Source organism: Spermophilus citellus (assembly GCF_964194105.1).
Source record: "Spermophilus citellus genome assembly, contig: SCAFFOLD_290, whole genome shotgun sequence".
Lineage (NCBI taxonomy): Eukaryota > Metazoa > Chordata > Mammalia > Rodentia > Sciuridae > Spermophilus > Spermophilus citellus.
This window is the reverse complement of record NW_027673071.1, coordinates 180,108-205,618: the sequence shown is the minus strand read 5'-3', so window position 1 is coordinate 205,618 and position 25,511 is coordinate 180,108. Positions and strand designations below refer to the sequence as shown.

Below are 25,511 nucleotides of genomic sequence, written 5' to 3'. Positions count from 1 at the left end.
CAGAGTGATTCAATGGGGACATATCTGCTTTTGGTGGATTTGAAGATGGAAGAAGACCAAGAGCCAAAGAGCACATGCAGACTCTTGAGGGGATAAAGTGGGGAGTGAGGAAAGGGATCCAATCCCTAAGTCTGCAGAAAGGAACCCAGCCTGCCAAAACTTAGATTTTAGCCAGGTGAAACCTGTGTTGGGGTTCTAGCTCACAGACTATACACCAATAAATATGCGGTTCAAAGCCACCAAGCTGGTAGGAATGTGATATAGCAGCAATCCCGAAACAAATGGATCACATAGTAAAGTACCGAGTGCCTCAGTTTCCTTATTGGTGAATACCCTGGGGAGGCTTATCTCAGGTAGTGCTGGGCAGATCCAGTTCCAGAAACCACCTTCTGGCAGGCTGGGGGCTGAATGGCAAGAAGGGGTTCCATAATCATATACAGAACCTACTCCTGAGCTGATTCACTTGACACCTCTTTTAAGGCACTGACTGAGAGGGTCCCCCCCCACACACTATCTCCTTTAATCTTCCCACACACAATTGTGCCTGTTAACAAAAAGAGAAGTAAGCTATGCTTTGAGTCACTCAGCCAAGATCACAGAGTTATATGCATAGTGAGGAGGAACCTGTGCTCTAAAGTGTAAACCTGCAGGTGACTTTCAGCCTTTTGAGGCTTTTGGATTTTCAGCAGTTAAGGCTAGATGCTTGCCTTGAAGGAGTTCCTCATCAGCCTCAGAGCACACCACAGATGCCCTCCTCAGGAGACCCAGGAAGCACCCAGACTTTCTTACCTTGGACACTCACAGGACCTTGGGAGGTCTGTGCTCATGAGAATGAACTACTGGTTCTATACCCCATTAAGTTTAAATGCTGTATACTATAGGTAGGGTAGAGGCCTGTACTCAGAGCAATTAATATTGACTTGATAAAGCAAAACAGGAAGGCCAGGCTCTGTAGAACACAGATTTGGTAGCAGCTGTCATTGTTCTTTCTCTTCTTTTTAGCAACTGCACACACTTGAGAAGGACTTGGTGTCAGCATGTGACCTTCTGGGTGTAGGGGCCGAATACGCCAGGGTGGTGGGATCCGAGTACACACGGTAGGCACCCATTCCACCCCTCCCGTCTGGCTTAGCCATTTTATTCCTGAGCACAAATAGGATTTTAGTGTGGAAAAAAAAAAGCCCATCCTTTTGCATAATAAGAGATAAGCAAGTTAACGGTACAATGAGATGCGTTTTATCCTGTGGTTTATAAAGTAAAAAAAAAAACTGGATAGGGCTGAGAGACAGCTGAAATTGTCTACAGAGTTGGCACTTATACATTTCCAGCATATTTTGAAATAACAAGTGCTCACACAATATGCTTAACTATTGCTCTTTATTGCAAAGATGCACCCTGAGTGGCACGGGGCATGCACAGCACAGACTATAGACGACTTCACCTGCTCAGGCCACTGAGAAATCTGTGGATCAAGAACAGGAGGCAGGGCTGGGGTTGTGGCTCAACGGTAGAGCACTTGCCTTGCACGTGCAGGACCCTGGGTTCAATCCTCAGCACCACATAAAAAAATAAACAAGTGAAATAAAGTTGTTGGGTCCTTGTGCTGGGGATGTGGCTCAAGTGGTAGCGCGCTCGCCTGGCATGCGTGCGGCCCGGGTTCGATCCTCAGCACCACATACCAACAAAGATGTTGTGTCCGCCAAGAACTAAAATAAATAATAAATAAATCTCTCTCTCTCTCTCTCTCTCTCTCTCTCTCTCTCTCTCTCCTCCCCCTCCCTCCCTCCCTCCCTCACCCTCTCCTCTCTCTTTAAAAAAAAATAAAAATAAAAAAATAAAGTTGTTGGGTCCAACTACAACTATAAAATAAAAATATTAACAACAACAAAAAAAGAACAGGAAGCAGATTAAGCCACTGTTTATGTCAAGGAAGGGACATCAAGATCATGTTATGTGCAAAATTGCATGGACTGTTGTTCAAGAGTTAGGGGCCAGACACCATCATCATTCCCTTTGTACCCTCGGTTAGGGCTTCCTCTTTCCCCAATATAGAAGAATCCTATTTAGTAGTGGCTCCATACAGCAGTGCTCTTATTGTGTGCAAACATGTTGGGATTCTGGAAAATGCCCACACTGGAGACCTTCTTGACCCATGTGCACGTATTCTGAGGCTAGGCTGTAGACTTTCTAGACCCTCCAGGTACCAGGAAGCTCCCTGCAGGCTGTTCTTATCACTGGGACACTGTCGAAGTATTCAGAACCATCACTTGGCTGCCCTGTCCTGGGTTGATGGTGGTTACACTGGTTGACTTAAGGGCACCATATTCTAGACCCTCCCTGTCCCCTACATTTTTCTACTATAGCTGAGTCTGTGGTGACATGCCAGGCTGTTGGGCTCTGGGTTTTTTCAGCAAATCTCAAAGCCACCCTCTGAGGAACAGCTGATCACAGAAAACATTCAATTGTGAGCATTGCCCAGACAAGCCTTCTTGGGCACACAGTTTAGTTTCACATGGTTTGTGCTGAGTGGCCTGGTGGACACCCACCAAGGTTCAGTGCTTACAGGTCCCCTGGCTCAAAGCCTTGTGTCAGCAACATAGGGCCTCCTAGACTCTGCATTTTCTGTGTGAAAACATGGGGACCTACATGAACTATTTTCTGTAATTTAAAAAAAGCTTAATCCTAGAGTGTGCAGGAGGTGAGAGAACAACGAAACAGGACAGTGTTTAGGCAAGGGAAATACACTCCCTGGTGCATGTCCCCACTCTGTTACTTGACCTCCTGTCATAGTTTCCTCACATTTAAAATGAGAGAATAATGCCTACTTCATAGGGTCTTGGCCATAGTATATAAGGACCCTGAGAAAACTGGGAAGACAAATGTTTACTATTAAAACAAAACAGGGCTTATGGGCATGGCTATTACAGCTGCTTTTTTGTGGTTTGGGGTTTTTTGTTTTTTGTTTTGTTTTTTTTTGTTTTGTTTTTTTTTTGTTTGTTTTTTTTTTGTTTGTTTGTTTGTTTTTTTGCAGTTCTGGGAATGGAACCCAGGGCCTCATGCATGCTTAGTCAAGTGGCCTACCACTGCGCCACACCCCCAGCCCTAAATCCAGGATCCTCTCAGCCCTAATGCCAATGCAAAGAGGCACCTTTGGAGCTGAGGTGGGGAAGAGCACCCTGGCTGTCTGCTAAACTTTCTTTACAGTGCTTATCTTATCACTTGTGGCTAGGAACAGCTGTAAATGCTCTTTTAGAAAGAGCTGGACACAGTGGTGAACACCCATGATTTCAGCTACTTGAGAGGCTGAAGAATCACAAGTTTGAGCAACTTAATGAGACTCCTGTTTTAAAATAAAAAGGAGGGGCTGGGGATGTGGCTCAAGCGGTAGCGAGCTCGCCTGGCATGCGTGCGGCCCAGGTTCGATACTTAGCACCACATACAAACAAAGATGTTGTGTCCGCCAATAACTAAAAAATAAATATTAAAAAAAATTCTCTCTCTCTTTAAAAAAAATAAAAAGGATTGGGGATGTTGCTCAGTGGCAGTATGCTTACCTAGCATGCATGAGGCCCTGAGTTTGATCCCTAGTACAGTAAAAGAAAGAAAGGGAGAAAAAGTAGAAGGATAGAGAGGCAATAGAAACCTTCTAAGGATAGAGATGAGGCTGCTGATATGCCTGAGCCTTTCTGAGTTGTCCTCTTAACCCTGAGAGGAACCTAATGGGGGGCTTTGCCTGTGTCACAGACAAGACAGTGGGGCATTGAGGAGTCCCAACTTGCTCTTACCCTGTGTGTTCCCTCCTTCCAGGCCCACTGTTTGCTGTGTCACAACATTGAGATAGATGATAGTAAGTGTGCCATCTTCCACCCTGCCTGGAACGTGGTCTTCTGGACTTTGTCAAAGCTGTGCAAAAATGTTAATGAAGATAGAATTGGACAAAATGCAGCTGTCTTGCAAATAAGACAAACCTCACTGGAGACTGTTTATTGTCATCCACTTAACTACCCCCAAATCAGCCCATTAGGTCCCTTGAGCATTTGGGCAGCTAGTTAGTTATTCTAGGAAGATCCTGGCCCCTCAAAGATCTGACTTATCTCTGTTTTCCAGGGCGCTGTTCCTGCTCAGCAAGGGGATGGTAAGTTGATGCTGGGCAGGAGAATCCAGTGTAGCCCATGTTGTGGAAGTGAGGCCTGACCCCCCCACACACAGGGTCTGCATACATCCCACCCACTCTCCATGATTTGGCCCCTCAGCTGCCCAGACTCTTAGAAATGGCAAGCAACCTCAGGGTGAGGGCTGTGTGCTCTTATGGGGTTCAGAGTTGAAACTCTGGTTCCAGGTTGTGGAATTTATGCTGAGGAAGGAGCCTGACGAGGGTTTCTTTCAACCTGGCTTTGCTCCCTGGGGTGGTGGTAATGTCCCATAGTAGGTGGTTGGGGAGCTCTGCATCCATGAGGGCTCCTATAAACACTGAAATACAGTGCTTGTACCTTTCTTTCCCCAGCTGCTGCTGATGGAGCGCAAGTTGCAAGAAGTACACCCACTGCTGACCCTGTGTGGACAGATCATGGAGAACTGGCAGGGGAACCCCATCCAGAAGGAATCACTGCGAGTCTTCTTCCTGGTGCTCCAGGTGACCCACTACCTGGATGCTGGGCAGGTGTGTGGTGCCTCTCACAGGAGGGCTCTTCTGGAGAGTGGCATGGATGAGTGCAAGCAGCAAATGGAATGTGGGCCTTGGACTGTGGTAGCATTGTCATCACCCTGATACTCAGAAGGTCTATCATTCTGCCATGTGCGCACATGCACACAAAACCCCATCCTGCTCTGGCACACCTGCTGGCGCCATCATCTTTCTGGTGTGTCTCTACAAGCAGAGAGTGCTCTGTAAACAGGGTCTATCCCAATGGCCCTGCCCTCACTCAGGAGTAATGATGAATGAACTCACACACATTCACTCAGTACATAAACAGTTAGAGCCCTTTAAGGGCCAATTGAGAGATCTATGAGAGTACACCCTAGCAACTGCTCTAGAACAGTTGCTCACAGTGTTTGTCCATCCCTTTCCCCAGCAGATGATGGCTTTGTGAGGTTTAGGGACTAATGCCAGCCATAACCAAGACTCAACTCAGTAGTACTGGTGTGGTTGAGGAGAGGCTTTGTTTGAGCACCTGTACCTGTGCTTGTGTGACCATCTCAAACCTTTTTGGGGGTGTGAACTACCTATGTACTTCAGTTCTACCCCCTACCTCCATGGACCTACCACAGGCGGGGCCTCTCTAAGGAGGCCTCAGGTGGAGACTGACAGTAGTGAGAGTCCTAGAAAGTACCAAGTGGTCCTCTCATTAGTTAGAGGCTTCCTCAGTTCCCTCTATCAGTGTCTACCTTTGCCCATTGGACTGAGCTCCTTGCTCAGCAAATTACAGCCACCATTTTCAGTGGATACTGAGGGCCATCCAGATACCCAGTGTGACCTCAGGACAGGGTACCTAGTGCAGACAAGCCATTTAGTAAGAGCTGCAGTGCTGGAGGGACTCCTGGACACTGGAGGCTAATTCCCATGCCCAAAAGCTACCTACCAAATATGCGTCCCTACCCCATACTCAACCCAGCTAATCCCTGGGAAAGGGGGACTTCCTGCAGGAGGTAGATAGGGCAGAAGGGGACAGTGGACACTCCTAATAGAAGAAGCCAAGGGTGGCAAGGTGGGAATGGGCAGACTCTTAAGCATGGGTGCCACCTGCATGCTCCCACAGGTGAAGAGTGTGAAGCCATGCCTGAAGCAGCTGCAGCAGTGCATTCAGACCATCTCCACACTTCATGATGATGAGATCCTGCCCAGCAACCCTGCTGACCTCTTCCACTGGCTACCCAAGGAGCACATGTGTGTGCTTGTCTACCTGGTGAGTTCCATCTGGTCCTAGGTTAGGGACAAGGAGAGGACCCCATTGACCTCTGCTTGCTGGTCTTCTTGCTAGGTGACAGTGATGCACTCCATGCAGGCGGGCTACCTGGAGAAGGCACAGAAGTACACAGACAAGGCCCTCATGCAGCTGGAGAAGCTCAAGAGTAAGTTGGACTCACAGCGCCCCCTGGTGGGAGGCTCAACATGGTGCCACCCATGCTGGATCTTACTGATCCATCACAGCAGCAGTCTCTAGTTGGCAGATCGGGTCTTTCACTCACCATGGCAGATGCCTGCAGCCAACATGAGAGCAGAGCAGAACAAGCTTAAGATCAAGGGGAAGCCCCTGACTGGCCAGGGCCTCATTCCATCTCTGTCCTGTCCATTCCAACTATACAGAGTGGCCATGTGAGTTAGCAGGGCCCCACTCAATACTTGCCAGTACAGTGTTGCTCAGTCAAGAAAAATAGGGGTGTGCCAGGGCAGTGGTGCACACTTGTAATCCCAGCAGATTGGGAGGCTGAGATAGAAGGATCTCGAGTTCCAAGCCAGCCCCATCAATGGCGAGGCGCTTAGCAACTCAGTGAGACTCTCTCTCTAAATAAAATACAAAATAGGACTGGGGATAAGGCTTAGTGGTTGAGTGCCCTGAGTTCAATCCCTGGCACCAAAAAAAAAAAAAAGAAAAAGAAAAAGAAAGGTAATGGTGCCACTTGTTATCAATTTTGTGACATGGACACACTCAGGGTAAAGCTGCAATTACAACTTGGCTCTCACTGACCTGTGGCAAGGTCTTTGGAGGTTGTGGATTGTGAATTACAGATGTTGAGCTATTTAGTCCATCCTTTGGGAACAGGATATTAGTGTAGCATCAACCCAGAGCCCCCAGTATGTGTGGCTAGCCCACAATCCCCATAAATCTGCTCATTTGCTTCCTATGTCCTCCTGAGTACCACTGGGAGAAGAGTCTTCAGAACTAAGAAACAACAAAACCCAAAGGGACTATGATTCTCTTTCCCTGTGTCTGTGCTAGGAAAAGATTTCACCATTTGGTTCTAACAGAAGGATAGCTGCGCAATGCTGCCAGGAGCTTCCTAGGGTCCTTGCCACTTCTGAGACCCTGTTACACAGCCTAAAGATTCAAGTCAACAGGACAGGGGTTGTGTCTCAGTGGTGGGGAGCTCACCTAGCACATGTTGGAGGACACTGGGTTCAATCCTCAGCACCACATAAAAAAATAATAATAATAAATGGATTAAAGGTATTGAGTCCATCTATAATTAAAAATAAAATAAAAAGATTCAAGGCAACTTCGATACTAGAACCACCTTGTCCAAAATGCCCTTGAGCACCTATTGACGGGTGATAATATATTAAAGATAAATCATTCTAGGCCTTTTTTTTAATATTTATTTTTTAGTTTTTGGTGAACACAACATCTTTATTTTTTGTATGTGGTGCTGGGAATCGAACCCAGCGCCCCATGCATGCCAGGCGAGCGCTTTACCACTTGAGCCACATCCCTAGCCCTAGGCCTTTTTTTTTAACAAGACAGAATCTTGCTGTATTGCCCAGACTGACCTTAAGTTTCCAGCTTATGTATTCATCTTGTCTTAGCTTCTTGAGTAGCTAGGGCTACATGCACATGCCACCATGCTCCATCAAAAGTCACTTCCTACCCCAAACCCCAAGGCCTGGTGCATGCTAAGCACATACCTTGCCACTGTGTACACACCCAGCCAAAATTCATTTATTCATTCACTCATTTATTTATTTTGATGCTAGGGATTAAAACCAGAGGTGCTTAACACTGAGCCACATCTCCAGCCTTTTTTTTTTTTTTTTGGTGTAGATGGACACGATATTTTTTCATTTATTTATTTATTTATTTAAAGAGAGAATTTTTTAATATTCATTTTTTAGTTTTGGCGGACACAACATCTTTGTTTGTATGTGGTGCTGAGGATCGAACCTGGGCCCCACGCATGCCAGGCGAGCGTGCTACTGCTTGAGCCACATCCCCAGCCCATCATTTATTTATTGTTATGCAGTGCTGAGTATTGAACCCAGTGCCTCACATGTGCAAGGCAGGCACTCTACCCCTGAGCTACAGCCCCTGCTTTTAATTTTTTATTTTGAGATAAAGTCCTGCTGAGTTATGTAGGCTGTCCCTAAGTTGCTGAGACTGGCCTTGAAATTGCAGTCCTCTTGGAGTTTTTTGTTTATTTGTTTGGTACTAGAGATTAAACCCAACATGCTTAACCAGTGAGCCACATTTCTCAGACCTTATCATATTTTTATTTGGAAACAGAGTCTCACTAGTTGCGTAGAGCCTTGCTAAGTTCAAAACTTTGAACTCATGACCCTCCTGCCTCAGCCTCCCAAGCTGCTGAGATTATGGGCATGTGCCTGGCAAGATTTCTTACTTTTAATACACTCTCACTATCAACTCCTAGCTTGGACTACATTTCCTCTTCTGAACAAGGAGATGAGCTCCCTTACTTGGGCAAAGTAAGGATATCAGAGCAGCGTGATAGGAGGCAGGACTGGAGTCAGTGCCTCCCTGGGACGCTTTCAGCCTCTCGTGTCTGCTCACTCCTAACTCTTCCCCTGCCCCCAGTGCTCGACTGCAGCCCCATCCTGTCCTCTTTCCAAGTGATCCTGCTGGAGCATATCATCATGTGCCGGCTCGTCACAGGCCACAAGGCTACTGCACTACAGGAGGTAGGGCTGGGGGGGAATACATGTGTGCACCCACACACACACATATGCACTTATGGGTTGGGAAGGCCAAGGAGCAGGTGTTAGAGTTTGAGATCTGTACATTTTCTCAATTTGTATTAGCAGGACATCCCATTGTGTCATCTCACTATCACTCAGCAGTTTGTACTCTTGTACACACACTTGTCTGGAGAACTAATATGAAAACCCTCTCCCTATAATTTGCATACCCAGAAAATGTTGTTCATGATGTACAGGAATTTAGGGCTCCCCATAATGATGCTCATACCCCCATCCTGCTCCAGGGTTCATAATCTGCAATGCCCACCTTCCTAAGAAGGCTCTAGGGTAAAGGTACATTACAGGCAAGACATATGTTTTAACAGACAAAGAAGGTGGGTCACAGATAAGGGTCGCCATCCACAGGGAGTCAGAACCACGTTTTGCCCTTATGGTGGGTACATCCTCTGGGGCTCTGTTCCAGTCTGGAAGGCAAGATGCAATCATACCTGTTATCTTTAGGGTTGTTTTCCAGTGCTGCTCAGAAGCAGGTCCCAGGTTATGGGCCTGTAACCCTAATATGCTCCCTCCTACAGATCTCCCAGGTCTGCCAACTGTGCCAGCAATCTCCCCGACTCTTCTCCAACCATGCAGCACAGCTACACACACTGCTGGTAAGTACCCTCCAGGATATTGAACAATGCCCCAGCACCATCCTGATAGGATCTTGAACATTTCCATGACACCACCCCAGGCAGTATCTGGAATGTTCCTAGTGAGCTTTGTTCTGTTGAGCATCTCCCTGAGTTTATAGTTGTCCGAGGTCTGGCATGACAATAGCAAGTGCTTTACCTTTTTGCTTCTTCGTCAGGGTAGAGCCCAAATGCAGCTGGTTCATTTGAGTCATTTGTCACGGCTGCTGGATGCAGCCATGGGAGCCCCCTGAGGACCACCCCATCACATCACCTTCTTCTTCCAGGGTTTGTACTGCGTATCTGTCAACTGCATGGACAATGCGGAAGCACAGTTCACCACTGCCCTGCGGGTAAGGGGCCACCTCTTCCCTCCTCGGTGTGGGCAACATTTCTGTATAAGAAGTTGGGAGTAGTCTGTTTCAGTCAACTTTTTCGCTGCTGCAACTGAAAGACCCAACCTTCACAACTATAGAGGAGGAAAGGTTTATTTGGGGGCTCACAGTTTCAGAGATCTGAGTCCATGGACAGCTGACTCCGTTCCTCAGAGCTCAAGGTGAGGCAGGACATAATGGTGGAAGAGTGTGGCAGAGAGAAGCAGCTTACATGGTGATCAGGAAACAGAGAAGCTCCACTCTCCAGATACAAATATATACCCCCAAAGCCATGCCCCCAAGTCCCACTTCCTCTGGCCACACCCTACCACTTCAGTTACCACTCAGTTAATCCCTTTCAGGGGGTTAATTCACCCATTGGGTTAAGGCTCTCATAACCCAATCATTTCTTCTCTGAACCTTGTTTTTTTTCTTTTTTTCTTTTTTTAATATTTATTTCTTAATTGTACACAATACCTTTATTTTGTTTATTTATTTTTATGTGGTGCTGAGGATTGAACCCAGCTCCCATCGCACGTGCTAGGCGAGCGCTCTTCCACTGAGCCACAACCCCAGCCCTTCTGAATCTTTTTGAATTGTCTTGCATGTTTCAGAAAACTCTGGACCTCCTCAGTCTGCCAGAATCTTGTAGGCAGGATATGTGCTACTGGGTTCCCTCTTGCCTAGAGGCACTTGCCCAGCCCCATTGGGAGGCAGGGTCTGGGCACTGTTTGGGCTGTTTAGATTGGTTCCCAAGAAGAGCTAGGGACCACCCCTAGCCATCAGTACCATCTCTGGTCTCTGACACAACTTCACTCATCTTCCAGCCTTTTGGGGCCAGTAGCTCCCCCAGTGGAGAGCAGTCTCCCCAAGACCAGCTTGTGCCTGTCAGCATGCACTGACTACAACCCAGAGGTCACTAGCCATTGTGTAGATGGAGAGGCCACCTGAGTCTCAGTCCCGAGAGACAAACAGAAGATGTACCAAAATGTAACACGTACTGAGAAAGGGATCAGGGTGTCAGGGTGGTTTCTCTCTCTCTCTCTCTCTCTCTCTCTCTCTCTCTCTCTCTCTCTCTCTCTTTTGTAAATGTCCCATAAAGTTAGTAAGGGATTTATAATGAAAAGAGTTAATGACTGTGCTATTCTTGGATATAGGAGGTCAGTGTCTGAAATTGTGGGGGTGGGGGATGAAATTTCCAAAATAGCCATGGAGCTTTCCAAAAGCTATGGAACTTTTGGGTGGCTGTGACCCCAAGTGGACCCCAGTATGACATAACAGCATATGACCTGGATCCTTAATGTTCCTATCTCCTATTCCAGCTCACCAACCACCAGGAGCTGTGGGCCTTCATAGTGACCAACCTGGCGAGTGTGTATATACGGGAAGGAAATAGACACCAAGAGGTAGTAGGTGACATGCTTCATGTTTGGTATCCTTTCTCTCAGTTCTCTTCTTTGGGGTCTTATTTCTCTTATTTGGTTTCAGTAAACCCCAGGGTATTTACCTTTTGGCATGGGGATAGCTCCCATCCTGAGAGGCACACAGGCTGGACTAGTGGCTGTGGTTGGGGGAGGTCAGGTTTGGGACAAAGCATTCCCAGAGATATGTAACACTTCTCACTGTTGAAAATGAACTATGCTTTATTAAATTCCATATAAAAAATCCAATGTCTCATAGCCTAAGCTGTCTGCTTTAGAATTTCAGGCAGGCCTTAGGGCCCTGTCCTGAGCAGTTGTATCTAGGGCAGTCATGTGTGCTTTGCCTATAGGGTGTCTCCATGCCCCAGCCTCAGCTGATTGAATCCCGAAGAGTCCGGTCATTCATCAGCTATTGAGTTGGGTGGAGGTGCCCAGGGCTATCCTCATAGGCCTAGTACCCTCACATGGTCTTCCCAGACATTATTTACATGAGTTAAATTCCTCCCACCATCCCCCCCTTAACCCTACAATACACCCCACTCCTCTTATCCTTAAATCTTATATAGTCATTCCTAGGGTCCTCCTTCAAAGTGTCCCAGATTCTCTTCACTCCCACAGCCTTCGTTCTAGTTAAGGCTTGTCTGCAAAAAGAGTTGACCTCCCAGATTCCGGGTGGTTTATCAGGCTACAGGGAGCAGAAAGCCCAGCCCCAGCCCCAGTAGCAGTCAGGAAGCAGCTAATAGGGTTGTCTGAGGGCCAGACGAGGGGTTGGAATATGACATAGAAGCCCCTGATTGCCTGTTTTCTGCCCTACCTGGCTTCTAACTAATGTTTTCTGTCCATAGCTGTACAGTTTATTGGAGAGGATAAATCCAGACCACAGCTTTCCTGTCAGGTGAGCAGTTGCAGGTGCCCCTTCCCAGGTTGTTTTAGGCCCTCTGCTCTTTGGGTAATGTGAGTTCTCTGGGACCCTAGACTGTCTCATTCATTCTGGCACCTCTATGCACCCCATCCTTCTAGACTGTATTGGAGGGCTCTTGGAGATCCCACACAAACATACTCCCTTTGAATAATCAGTTCTTTCACAAAAACCACCTGTAGGTGACACTGTGTTCTCCCCACAGCTCACATTGCCTCCGAGCAGCGGCTTTCTATGTGCGTGGGCTCTTCTCCTTCTTCCAGGGTCGCTACAATGAGGCCAAGTGAGTACAGAGCAGAGGTTGGTGGATGGACTGTATCCTCAGTTTATTCCTCTCCATCCCACAGCCTTGACCCAGGCCCCCACTAGACCCAGTGCCCTCTTTAGGCTGCCACTGCCTCTTGTCTAAAAGATGTCGCTACAGGGTGTCAATATCCATGTTCCCCTTGTGTAGACGATTTCTGCGAGAAACTCTGAAGATGTCCAATGCAGAGGACCTGAACCGACTCACAGCCTGCTCCCTTGTGCTCCTGAGCCACATCTTCTATGTGCTGGGGAACCACAGGGTGAGTTCCTGGCCTGGACCCAGGGTTGGGGCTTGGACAGAATGGGGAAGCACCATCATATAGCACAATGTTTCCAAACGTATGACCTGGATGAGCACATTTTGTTAGACTGCATTGTACTGGCACCACTCCTAAAGCTATGAGGAGCTGAATACTAGACCTGTGAGGCTGCCCTGAGCTGTCACGGGTAGTAGCAGTTTCCCTCTCCTATTTGTTGATACCTAAGGGATGGACAGGCCTATTGCCAAAGAGATGCCTTCTCTCAACCAGACTTCTGTGGATTCTGTCTACCCAGCACACACTGTCCCTTGGGGCACAGTGAACACCTGGGGTGTACCTGCCCCAAGCCAGCAGTCTTTGATGAGATTCCTGTATCTGGATGTTGCCTATTGTCACCCATGTGACCTCTTAGGACTTTTAATTTTTATTAAAGATATTTTCCCATTCTATAAAGTATGCTTGCCGGGTATGGTGGCACATGCCTGTAATCCCAGCAATGCAGGAGGCCAAGACAGGAAGATCACAAGTTCAAGGACAGTCTCAGCAACTTAGTGAGGCCTTAAGTAACTTAGGGACACCCTGTCTCAGAAAATAAAAAGAGCTGGGGAAATAGTGCCACGAGCACCCCCATTGGTTCATTCCCTGGTACCAAAAAAGAAGAAAAAGAAAATATGTTCATTGTAAAAGGCTGAGAGAACTAGGAGTGTAGGTCAGTGGTAGGGCATTTGCCTCTCATGTGTGAATCCCTGGGTTCAATCTCCCATAACACACCAAAAAAATTAATTAATGAATGAAAAGCCTGAGAGGCAGAGAGAATAAAATTTGTCATCCACATCCAGCCATTTCCATTGCCTACCTCCTTGGTTTGTTGGGGTTTCTGTTTGTTTGTTTATTTTTGGTACCAGGAATTGAACCCAGGAATGCTTAACCACTGAGCCACATCCCTAACCCTTTTTTTATATTGAGACCTTGTCTCTCTAAGTTGCTTAGGGTCTTGCTAAATTGCTAAGGCAGGATTTGAACTTGTGATCCTACTGCCTCAGCCTCCCAGGTTGCTGGGATTACAGGCGTGCGCCACCACAACCATCCCCTTTTTTTGTTTGTTAGGATTTTTTGCAATTTTTTAAATCTTTTTTGCAATTTTTTTTAATCTCACCTGTCTTCATACCTATCAGAAGCTTTTTTTTAATGCTTTTTTAGATGCTGATGGATCTTTATTTTATTCATTTATTTATATATGGTGCTGAGAATCGAACTCAGAGCCTCGCACATGCTAGGCAAGTGCTCTGCCACTGAGCCACAACACCAGGCTTGTTTTGTTTTTTTTGTTTTTTGTTTTTGCTCCACATCCACTAAATAAGCACTGTATCACTGAGCTATGCCCCCAGCCCTTTTTATATTTTATTTTGAGACAAGGTTTTGCTAAAGTTGTCCAGGTAGCCCTTCAACTTGTGATTCTCCTCCCTCAGCCTGAATTGCTAGGATTACAGAGATGCATCTCCATACCCAGCTCACAGTGGATATTCTTAAGGAGTTAGGTGCATCCCCCTCCCTAAAGCAATGAGGCAAGCCTTTGCTGAGGCCAGTGGGCCCTGCAACTTAGGTCTTAATGATCCCATGGCCTCAACACTAGGGATGTTGCCACCCTGAAGGAGAACAAGCTATGGGTTTGTTCTTGTGAGTGTAGCTGCACTCCTAGAACGTTCTTTCCACCTGCCCCATAGCCTCTGAGTATAGTGAGGGTCGCATGTCCTCATTGAGCAGCATAAGTGACCTTGGTGTGTCTTGAAGTGTTCAACTGAGGCCCTGCTGAGTGTTGGCATCCCACCTCAGGTCTCAGGACAGTGGCTGTGATTATCCCACATAGCAGATGGAGAGATTCTGTTCACATAGCCCCAAACTACAGACTCAGGATTAGAACCCGGAGAGCATTGTTTCAGAAGCTACTTGAACTGGGCAGTGTGGAGAAGCAGCTCTTTAGCTGCAATTCTGACTGTGTCAAGTGACACAGAGTATCTGACAATTTACTGGGGAACCCACACACTGACCCCTATATGCCTGGGCCCATGTGGGGTAATATAGACCCTCCAGGGTCCTCAGACCTAGGTCCTGGCCTGGAATTCACAGCCAGACACAGCAAAGCCAGCTCTATGAGGTCAGGGCTGTGGGTATCCATGGAGGCATCAGCCTTAAGGACCTGAGTAGAAGAAGTGCAGGATAAGAATGGTCAGGCGGGGGGGGGGTGTTGGAGGCTGGGGTTGTGGCTCAGTGGTAGAGCGCTTTTTTAGCATGTGCAAGGCTCTGGGTTCGATCCTCAGCACCACATAAAAATAAAATAAAGGGGCTGGGGATATGGCTCAAGCAGTAGCACGCTCGCCTGGCATGCGTGCGGCCCGGGTTCGATCCTCAGCACCACATACAAAGATGTTGTGTCTGCCGAAAACTGAAATATAAATATTAAAATTTTCTTTCTCTCTCTCTCTCTCTCTCTCTCTCTAAAAAAAAAACCTGGTTTCTAGTTGGGTTCATTTACACATGCCTATAATCCCAGCAGCTCGGAAAGCTGAGGCAGGAGGATCCCAAGTTCAAAGCCAGTCTCAGCAATTTAGCAAGAGCCTGTCTCAAAAAAATATAAAAAGGGTGGTGATATACCTCAACAGTTAATTCAGCATTTAATCCTTAATACCAAAATAAGAGAGTTTAATCCTTAGTACCAAAAAAAAAAGACTAATTTCTTTTTTTTTAGAGAGAGAGAGGAAATTTTGTTTTAAAATATTTATTTTTTAGTTTTCGGCAGACACAACATCTTTGTTTGTATGTGGTGCTGAGGATCGAACCCAGGCCGCACGCATGTCAGGCAAGCGCGCTACCACTTGAGCCACATCCCCAGCCCCAAAAAAGACTGATTTTTATAAGGCCACCCCAAGCCAGCATCAGGAGCCTTGCCCAGGAGAGCTGAGGGAGGCCTGTTCTTTCTGTCAGCGGTCAGAGGACCCAAGTGTCCACAGACAGCCCAGCCTGGCTATCATCCACTCACCAGTACCTCAGGACTAGGGGAGAGCAGTTTTTTTGCCATAATTGTTGAGTTTGCAAGAGAGTTTAGCTAATTTTTTTCTTTTTAATTGTAGATGGACATAGTACCTTTATTTTATTTATTTATTTTTATGTGGTGCTGAGGATCGAACCCAGTGCTTCACACATGCTAGGCAAGCGCTATTACCACTGAGCTATAACCCCAGCCCCTTAGCTAAATTTTTAAAACCTTTCGGGCTTACCTGGAATTCATGTTCAAGGTGTACTCTGTGACAGTGTGGAGTTGATAGGCTTTTTTATCTTAAGATAGAATATCCCTACATAAGCTGGGTATGGTGGCACATGCCTGTAATCCCAGCAACTGGGCAGGAGGATCATAAGTTTGAGACCAGCCTCAGCAGTTTAGCAAGGCCCTAGTAATTTAGTGAAACCCTGTCTCAAAGTTTTTTTTTAAAAAGGGGGGGGAGTGGGGCTGGAGATGTGGTTTAGTGGTTAAGTGCCTCTGGGTTTAATCCCTGGTCTTCCAAAAAAAGAATATCCCAGCCCAAGTATCATCATATGAAAGCTGGGTCTTGGGGATTGAGATTTTTGTGGGTTTTTTTTTCTATCTTTTTTTTTATTTGTTGTTTTTAGATGTACATGACATTAGAGTATATTTTGACATATCATACATACATGGAAAATAATTTTCCATTCTTGTGGTTTTACATGATGTGGAGTTTCACTGGTTGTGTATTCATATATGACCATAGAACAGTTATGTCTGATTCATTCTACTGCCTTTCCTATTCCCGTCTCCTCTGCCTTCCCTTCATTCCCCTTTGTCTAATCCACTGATATTCTTCCCTCCTCTCCTTATTGTGTGTTAGCATCTGCATATGGGATTGGGTTTGATGCTTTGTATGTCTTGGTATATGACACATATTCCATGGGCTGTTGGTAGCTGTTGCACAGAGAGTTCTCCCAGCCTCATCCTGAGACCATCAGCACTCAATCCTTAGCTAGACACCATGTAGGCTATATAGTACAAGCCCATCCAGTAGTTCTAGGCCCTCATCATGGGGACAGGGACATGGCACCTGATAGACTTCACAGGGCTCTTCCAGACTCATCATGGAGATATTGGGGCTCCTAAGTAGGGTCAACACCAGGCTATTACATAAAGAATTTTGAGTCAGAAGTCTCACACATCCTGGCACCCACAGAGCCCCACATGTCTGCAGCAGCCTCTCTAAAACCCAGACTCCTGTGTCAAAGACAAACTTCCTGCTTGCCAACCGACAGTGCTACTGGTGCAGCCCCTTGGGCAGGCTGCTGGCTGCCCTTCTAGGTTCAGGGATGCCTGAATGAGTCTCCCTTTCTTAATGTGGGTTCAGAGCTGACTGGCCTCAGTATCTTTCTCCATTGGAAAGAAAGGCACACAGAGTGGCCTACTGTTGACTGTGCATGTATGAGGAAATGCATACACAGCCAGGAACAAAGGCAGTGTTATTTATAAAATAGACAAGGAGTACTTCAGAGAAGGTCATTTTAGCTGGGCTCAGAGGTTAGAATAGGAGTTTGCCAGGCAGCAGCAAGAGCACAAACAGAGCAGGGTTTGGTAGGTGGGGCCCAGCTGTACCTGCCACCAGCCCCTCAGTCCCCCCTCAGCTGCTCTTCATTGACAGGAGAGTAATAACATGGTGGTGCCCGCCATGCACCTGGCCAGCAAGATCCCGGACATGTCGGTGCAGCTGTGGTCATCGGCCCTGCTGAGAGGTGAGTACAGAAGCCACTCCTCCTCCTCAGCTCTGGCCTGGCCCTCCCTAGAGATGAACACAGCTGATGAAGCCCTACTCATCTGCTCAGACCATGGCCCCAGATCTAGTATGAGTAGGGCACGCTTCTCCAGGGGACCCTGTTTGAGGGCAGTGTATCTGGGACAGTTTAAGGCATCAGGTAAATGCAGGGTCTTGTTTGGTCTCCTCAGGACCTATGAGGATGGAACATGATCTCTGGTTGACTGATCAGGGATATGACCCGTGGCCCTCTTGGCCTTGGTTCTTTCCCTCTGAATGCAAACATTTGTCATCCCTGTCAGGTGGACCAGTCCTGGGTGCAGGGAAGGTGCTCAGCAGGTATCAGTCAGTGTGACTGCAGCACCTTACTTATATATAGAGGAAACAGATTTTGAGACTCACCAAGGGTCCTGGGGGGAGGCTCAGGGCAGGTATTGGGTCATGTTTGAGCTTGCTGGGCCACAGGTTGGGCATTGGGTGTCCTCTAGCAGGCTTTCACGTGCCCAAGGGCTGGCAAATAACTGGCCATTCAGCCTTCACCACCTGTCCAGCCCTGTCTACCCCATGAGTGAGGGTGGCACATGGGCTTTGATATCCCTGAATAGTTTTAGGATCTCAGATGACATGTGTCCCACCCTCAGACCTGAACAAAGCCTGCGGGAATGCCATGGATTCCCACGAAGCTGCCCAGATGCATCAGAACTTCTCACAGCAGCTGCTCCAAGACCACATCGAGGCCTGCAGCCTCCCTGAGCACAACCTCATCACGGTGCGGACACAAGGGAGGGCTGAAGGTGGAGGGCCCCTCGGGCAGGCTCACCCACCTGGGGGAGGAAAGGGCGTGTATGGCTGTTTTTCTTTTCACTGTCATAAGCTCTAACTCAGTCAGGAGATGCCTCTGATGAGGGAGACTGCTATGGGCACCCACTCCCCAGGGAGTGATGCAGGGAGCCCACAGACTCGGGTGTGGAGGACAGAGGTCCTGGCTAGGTGATCAGCTCTAGGGAACTGCGTTCCAGACTCTCCCTAGGAAGATTCTGTGGCACCTCACCCACCTGTGTCCTCTCCTTCCTACAGTGGACAGATGGCCCACCCCCCGTGCAGTTCCAAGCTCAGAATGGACCCAACACCAGCCTGGCCAGCCTCCTGTGAGGCCCCTGGAGGGGACTTCCCAGCTCCTAGGGCCTCTGTTGGGCCCTGTGTCCCCGACTTCCACCCAGATGGCAGTTGAGCTCTTCTGGAGGCACGCTCACTTGGGTTTCCCAGGTTTCTTCCCCAACTGTCTCTAAGAGCTTCCTAGTCCTGGGGAGTGTGTGGGCCAGTTCCTGCCCTCCTAAAAGGGACAGCTGGCCAGCCCTGCCTTGTGCCAGGAGCCCCTGGTGCTAAGGCTCACAGGTGGGATGTTGGAACTGACTTTCTAGAGCCATCCTTAAAAGTGGACTTCAACTACCAGGCCTGCTTCCACATCTGAGTCACACCTGCGGAGAGTGTCTGGTTGGGGAATGGGGCACAGACCCTAGCCAGCTCCTGATCCCATGTGCCAGGATGGGCAGTACCTCGGGGTCATCGCCTTGATGCTGGGCAGGGGCTGAAGTGTGTCGTCTTCTCTCAAAGCACCTTCCAGAGCCCAGAGGCAAGACACCAGTTTCTGGCCGTATTTCAGAGGGAAGAAGCAATGGCCCACATATGGGACAAAGCACAAATCCCAGTGCTTCTCCCAGCTTGCCTTTCTCTCCGGCATCTATTGCTCTGACAGCCAGGGCCTATAGTCAGGGGCCCTCAGGGACCTGAAAACTCAGCTTCCAATCATCTGCACCTTGACTGGAGTCACCCCCACGCCTTGTGGTGTGTGCTCGTGTGTGTGTGTGTGTGTGTGTGTGTGTGTGTGTGTGTGTGTACGTGTGAGAGAGAGAGAGAGATTCTCAAAGCTGAGACCCCTGCATTTCCCCTGTTGTGTTGCTGTGGAGAAGCAGTAAGCAGGGGAGAGGGGCGCTTGCCCAGATTTGAGACCACCTCTTGAGCCCAATTCAGGTGTGGGGCAGAAGCTCCCCCTCACACGGGTCAGAGAGGTCTTCTTCCTGGCAGCTCTGTGGCCTTTTCTGCAGAGGAATTTGTGGGCAGTGGCTCAGCCTCGTAACCCCACCCTCATCCCCACTGGGCCCTGGGGGATGGCACTGAAGCCTCTTCCTGAGCCAAACCCAGACAGCAGTGCTTGGGTTTATGCTCTTTTCTTTGATAATCAGGAAGGTGCCCCAGTGTTTGGTGGCACTGGGAATGGTGGTAGCAGGCACAAAGATAACTGCACCCCTCTGGCTTTCAGCACCTGGGAGCATCTTCCTGCCATGGGATGGTGGGCTTCCAGGTCTCATCACCCTTGCTTCATGAAGACTGCTTACAGCATTGGTATCTGGCTGAAGGGACATTAGATTATTCAGGGTTCCGAGGCCTTGGCGTGCCTTGGCTACAGGCAGATCATCAATAGCCCCATCACTTGCTGGGCCACCACCCACAGCCAGGCTGCTCTCTAGGTCAGAGGCAAAGCTGATCAGAGCGACAGGGCTGGTGGAGGGTGTCCTGAGAGGACCTTCCATCCCTGAGTTACCAGAAGGAGCCTTGTGCCTCTCAGTGATGCCAGTAGAAGAAGGTATGGCACTGGCCAACAAGATGTCCCTGTCTTGTCTTCCTCCCAAGCTGTGGCCTCTGTTAAGCTCTACCATGATGGATCCCCCTATAGGTGACCCTCAGGTCCTCCCCTGAGATGGAAATGGAACTCTTCCATCTCCATGACCTACTCCTGCTGCCTTGGACCCCACAATGTCCCCCTCTTCAGACCTGCATTCACTGTAATCAACGTTGTACATCATGTTTGTCTCTGCCTATTTATTTAAGTCTGTTTTGCTTCTAGGGCATTTTGTATGTAGAGCAGTTGAAATGAGAACCTCAAAACTTAACATCTGGCCTGATGTTAAAACGCTTTTAGTGACTATCCTGTTATGTATGTATATGTAAAGTTAAGGATAAGGTCTTAAGTTTACAATTAAAAACTTCTGTACTCGATATTTAATGTTCACTCAAGCGTTATGGAAGCCAAATTGTGTGTGTGTGTGTGTGTGTGTGTGTGTGTGTGTGTGTGTGCGTGCATGCTTGGGTGTGTGGGCATGCACACATGCAGCACAAGTATGTGCAAATTTAGAACCTCACCTTCACAGCAGCACCTTTCTGTCACATACAGCTTTTGATAAGTACCTTCCTATGAGTCAAAAGTCAGTTTCTATTTTAGTCATAAGAATGGAAGGCAGCTGGGCACGGTGACACATGCCTGTAATCCCAGGGACTCAAAGGGGCTGAGGTGGGAGGATTGCAAGTTTGAGGTCAGCCTCAGCAGTTAACAAGACCTGTCTCAAAAAAAAAAAAAAAGGCTGGGGATATAGTATAGTGGTAGAGCACGCTTGGGTTCAACCTGCAATAACCCTCAAGGAGATATGGCCTTCAGTGTCCTATGGCTGAGTATTCAGAAAGAAATGGAAACTCCAGATGGGGCAAAGGGCTAGCAGAAAGATTCTGTTAGCAGGTAGCCTGCTGAAAGCTGGTTAGATCATGTCACTGCCCACCCTGCAGGTTGGTGAGCAGGAAGGGAAACCCATGTGTTCCCTCACAGATAGATACACAGCTGTCACCTGCTGGTAAGGTGAGGATCTTCTTGGGACCTGCACTCGACCCTGCTTATTGAGGACACAGGCAGGGAAGTCAGAAATGCTGTCCAGTGTGATGGGTAAATTTGTTGGTTATGTCATCTCTTTTGCTAAGGTTTTGTAATAACTATGTTGGGCATAATGTCTTAATGGGTTTGTAATATTAAGGTTTTAGCAGCCCATAACTTCAGCTGGTGCTTTTAATCAGGAATTTAAAAATTGTAAATACAAAACATTGTTTAAAAGAAATAACCACAGAACATAGCTTCCTGTAGATTTCTTTTCCTGTATATTCAAAGTAAAATAATTTACAGGCTGTCAGTTGTCATGTCTTTGTTCTATCAGCCCCTCCTGGTGCCATCCCAGAGATGGGCTGTTGCCTTTACTCCATGGCCAACTGGGCCCCTATGTGTTAGGGATTACAGGGTCTTAAGCTAAAGGTGCAGGAATGCAGAATCAAACCCCAAAATTTTTTTTCTTTTTTTTTATTAATATTTTTTATGCCTTTATTTTATTTGTTTATTTTTATGTGGTGCTGAGGATCGAACCCAGGGCCTCACACATGCTAAGCGAGTGCCCTACCACTGAGCCACAACCCCTCTCCTCAAACCCAATTCTTGATGGGAGCTTGGGTCTTTGTCCCCCTTTATTGATGATGTTCCTCTGGTCCAGACCCACCTAGAAGGGAGGGAACACCTGCTACACTAGCACACAAGGCCCATTTCCCTCCCTCTTACCTTTGTCTTGCTGTTCCCTGCTCTGCATAGACAGACTTTCTCATACTCTGCTGTCCATTCTTAGACATGTGCCTGTGGTGGTTTTTTCTGTCTATGGAGGTGAAATTCAGATAATGTGAACTTAACCAGTTTTGTTACAGTCCTTTATTTGTTTTGCAGTACTGAGGATATAACCCAGGTGCACTTCACCCCTCAGTTACATCCCTAGCCCTTTTTATTTTTTTATTACAAGTCAGGGTCTTGTTAAATTGCCCAGGTTGGCCATGAACCTGTGATCCTCCTGCCTCAGCCTCCTGAGTTGCTCAGATTACAGGCATGTGCCACTACAATTGTTTTTTGTTTGTTTGGGGTTTTGTGTTTTGGGGACCCTGGGAATTGAACCTAAGGGTGCTTAATCACTGAGCGACATCCATAGCACTTTTTATTTTTAATTTTGAGGTAGGGCCTCACTAATTTGTTAAGGCTGAACTTAAACCTAATATTGTAATGCCTAAGCCTCCTGACCACTAGGATCACAGGTGTGTGCCACCGTGCCCAGCTACGTTCATCTTTTGATGGACGCTTGAGTTGTTCCCCACTTGTGGTGACTGTGAATAGTGCTGCTACAAACGTGTCCATACCTGGTTTTATTCAAATGTGTGGGGGGGTTAAATTTTTAGTACCAGAGATTGAACCCAGGGGCACTTAATCACTGAGCCACATCCCCAACCCTTTTTATTATTATTTTATTTGGAGGCAGGGTTTCACTAAGTTGCTGAGGCTGGCTTTGAACTTGCAATCCTCCTGCCTCAGCCTCCGCAGTTTTCCCATTTCTTTCATTTGTGGGGGGCTTGTTTTGTGTTTTTTTTGTGTGTGTGTGTGTGTGTTTTGTTTTGTTTTGTTTTTGTTTTGCTTTATGAATGCTAGCTAGACACGATTGGCCACACCCCAGCCAACTCATGTTTTTAATGTGCACAAACAGAATCAAGCTCACACTTTCACACCCATACAGTCATATGCAATGTAGTGGCTCAGCCTCTGATCTCAGCTACATAGGAGGCAGAGGCAGGAAGATCTCAAGTTCAGCTTCAGCAACTTAGTGAAACCATGTCTTGAAATTTAAAAAATAAAAAAAATAGGGGCTGGGGATGTGGCTCAAGCGGTAGCGCGCTCGCATACGCTCGCCTGGCATGTGTGCCACCCGGGTTCAATTCTCAGCACCACATACAAACAAAGATGTTGTGTCCACCGAAAACTAAAAAATAAATATTAAAAAATTCTCACTCTCTCTCTCAATTCTTTCTCTCTCTCACTCTCTCTAAAAAATAAAAAGGATTGGGGATGTAGCTCAGTGGAAAAGTGCTTCTTGGTTCGATCCCCAGTGCTGCAGGGAAAAAAAAAAAGCCAGGGAGCTGGAGATGTAGCTCCGTGGCAGACAGCTTTTTTAGCACATCCATCCCCAGGACCACACACACAAATATCTGTTGCTCTCATCAATGTGTCTTGTGCTGAGGGGAGTGTCCACCATGCTTTACTTGTTATGCCCATGGACATATAGGGTGCCTCTAAGCCATAGGCTTAAAGAATGTGCTAAGGTGGGCTGGGGATGTGGCTCAAGCAGTAGCGCGCTTGCCTGGCATGCGTGCGCCCCGGGTTCGATCCTCAGCACCACATACAAAGATATTGTGTTCGCCGAGAACTAAAAAATAAATATTAAAAAATTCTCTCTCTCTCTCTCTCTCTCTCTCTCTCCCCCCCCCACTCTCTCTCTTTATTTTTTTAAAGCTTTTTAAAAAAACTTTTTTAAATTTTATTTGTTTTTTTTTTAAGAGAGTGAGACAGGGAGAGAGAGAGAGAGAGAATTTTAATATTTATTTATTTATTTATTAGTTTTCCGCGGACACAACATCTTTGTTTGTATGTGGGGCTGAGGATCGAACCAGGGCCGCACGCATGCGAGGCCAGCGTGCTACCACTTGAGCCACATCCCCAGCCCCCACTCTCTCTTTAAAAAAAAAAATGTGCTAAGGTGATGGGTTCAGTGGCCCATGTCTGTAATCCCAGCCACTCAGGAGGCTGAGACAGGAGGGTCACAAAGCCACCTTCAGCAAAAGGGAGGTGCTAAGCAACTCAGTGAGACCCTGTCTTTAAATAAAATACAAAATATGGCTGGAGATGTGACTCAGTGGTCAAGTGCCTCTGAGTTCAATCCCTGGTACCCCCCCCAAAAAAAATGTGCCAAGGTGAACTAAACAGGGCTTACTCCCCAGGGGGACTCATCTGAGGATTTCTTCAGGACATGATGGTGGGACAAAACTGCTGACCACTAAATATGCCACTGGGTTCACCAACATCCTGCCTGGGAGGGTTCACTGCATGGCACCCCCACCAGAGGTGCCTGGGCTCCTCCTGCCTCTTAGGACCAACTCAGCATCAAGCAGTGATTTTTCACCCAAGGTGGACTCTGCTCATCCCTTGTTGCAGCTTGAATGCTCCAGACAGACAGACAAGGCTCTGTCCATGAGCACCTCATCCCTCACAAGCCCTGCGCAGGAAACCAGAGTACAGTGTGGCAAACTGAAAGGACATAGTGCATCAGCATTCGAGACACACAGACAACCTCTCAGAACCTGTTGCCAGTCAGTGGTGATGACCAAAACATTCTGAGTCTGAAGCAATGGCTGAGGTGGAAAAGACTGGGTGGGAAGAGGTGTATGTGGAGAAGGACATGCTGGGAAGGTCCCGAGGACGGGAGAGGGGTCCATCAAAGGCAGTATACGCAAGAGAATAGCAAGCAAGAAGGTGTCAGCCAGGAAGGAGACCCACATAGGCAAGAGACAGGTACTACAGCCCAGGTGGGCAGAGCCTTCGGGGCTTGAGCAGATGTTGTAGGATTTCTTCCCAGCACCTGGGCTGAAGAGGTAGGGCCTCATCTGAGGAACCAGAGGATCCCCAATAAAAGAAGCACAGCCATCATCATCATTGAGTTTTTGAGAACCTCTGAGAGAAAGAGCAGTTGGTCAGGATAAACAGGGAGAATGAAGAGAAGCTATGGTTCTGTAGGACACATTTTAGAAAGTGAGCAAGAGGAATGCTATTAATATTTGGATATGAGGCATCCTCCAAAAGCTCATGAAAATATGTAATGTTTAGAGGGGAAATGATTAAATTATGAGAGTTGTAACCTAATTAGAGGATTAGATTTATTTCAATTTATTCATTTGATGGATTAAATTGAAGGGATTAGTGTAGTAGAGAAATTAGGTCTCTGGGGTCATGCCCTTAGGGTTACATCTTGTCCCCCTGGCTCGCTTGCTCTCTATCTATCTATCTATCTATCTATCTATCTATCTATCTGTCTATCTCTATCTCTATTTCCTGGTCACCATGAGCTGAGCTGCTGTTTTCCGCCTCACCCATCCTCCATGATGTTCTCCCTTACCTTGGGCCCAGAGCAATGAAATCAGCTGGAGACCTCTGAAACTATGAGCCAAAATAAACTTTTCTTCTACTAGGTTGCTCTCCTTGGGCATTTTAGTCACAGAGATGAAAAAGCCCACTAACGTAAATGTCCAAGAGGTAGCCACAGGAGGGGGACAGTAGTGGGCCTCATACTGGCCAGGGTCAACTGGCCTGTAAAGCAATTAATTGTTAGTCAAATTTGACACTTGCATATCCCAGTCCTCACACATTC

General features: G+C 47.4%; 1 protein-coding gene across 2 annotated transcripts; it reads left to right on the top strand.

The window, feature by feature from the left end:
* The first annotated feature begins 1,006 nt into the window (after positions 1 to 1,006).
* Positions 1,007 to 18,622, top strand: LOC308640161 (MAU2 chromatid cohesion factor homolog). 2 transcript variants are annotated; one of them, XM_081312173.1, is made up of 15 exons: positions 1,007 to 1,097; positions 4,108 to 4,135; positions 4,505 to 4,660; positions 5,757 to 5,903; positions 5,979 to 6,069; positions 8,526 to 8,629; positions 9,223 to 9,300; positions 9,606 to 9,671; positions 11,015 to 11,098; positions 11,959 to 12,008; positions 12,238 to 12,315; positions 12,487 to 12,598; positions 17,299 to 17,389; positions 18,051 to 18,178; positions 18,487 to 18,622. In XM_081312173.1, exons 2-15 carry the CDS (start codon positions 4,133 to 4,135, stop codon positions 18,559 to 18,561), a joined length of 1,263 nt encoding a protein of 420 aa, XP_081168299.1. In that variant the 5' UTR covers positions 1,007 to 1,097; positions 4,108 to 4,132; the 3' UTR covers positions 18,562 to 18,622. The 2 variants fall into 2 exon arrangements, with proteins under 2 accessions (XP_081168299.1, XP_081168298.1); XM_081312172.1 differs by having other exon boundaries at positions 11,015 to 11,101.
* The last annotated feature ends 6,889 nt before the right edge of the window (positions 18,623 to 25,511 follow it).

What these genes read in the sequence shown, in the direction of transcription:
- LOC308640161 (XM_081312172.1), top strand. An exon ending in AGTTCACCACTGCCCTGCGG is followed by an intron (nt 9,672 to 11,014) that starts GTAAGGGGCCAC and finishes CTCCTATTCCAG; the next exon opens with CTCACCAACCACCAGGAGCT. An exon ending in CTGAGCACAACCTCATCACG is followed by an intron (nt 18,179 to 18,486) that starts GTGCGGACACAA and finishes TCCTTCCTACAG; the next exon opens with TGGACAGATGGCCCACCCCC.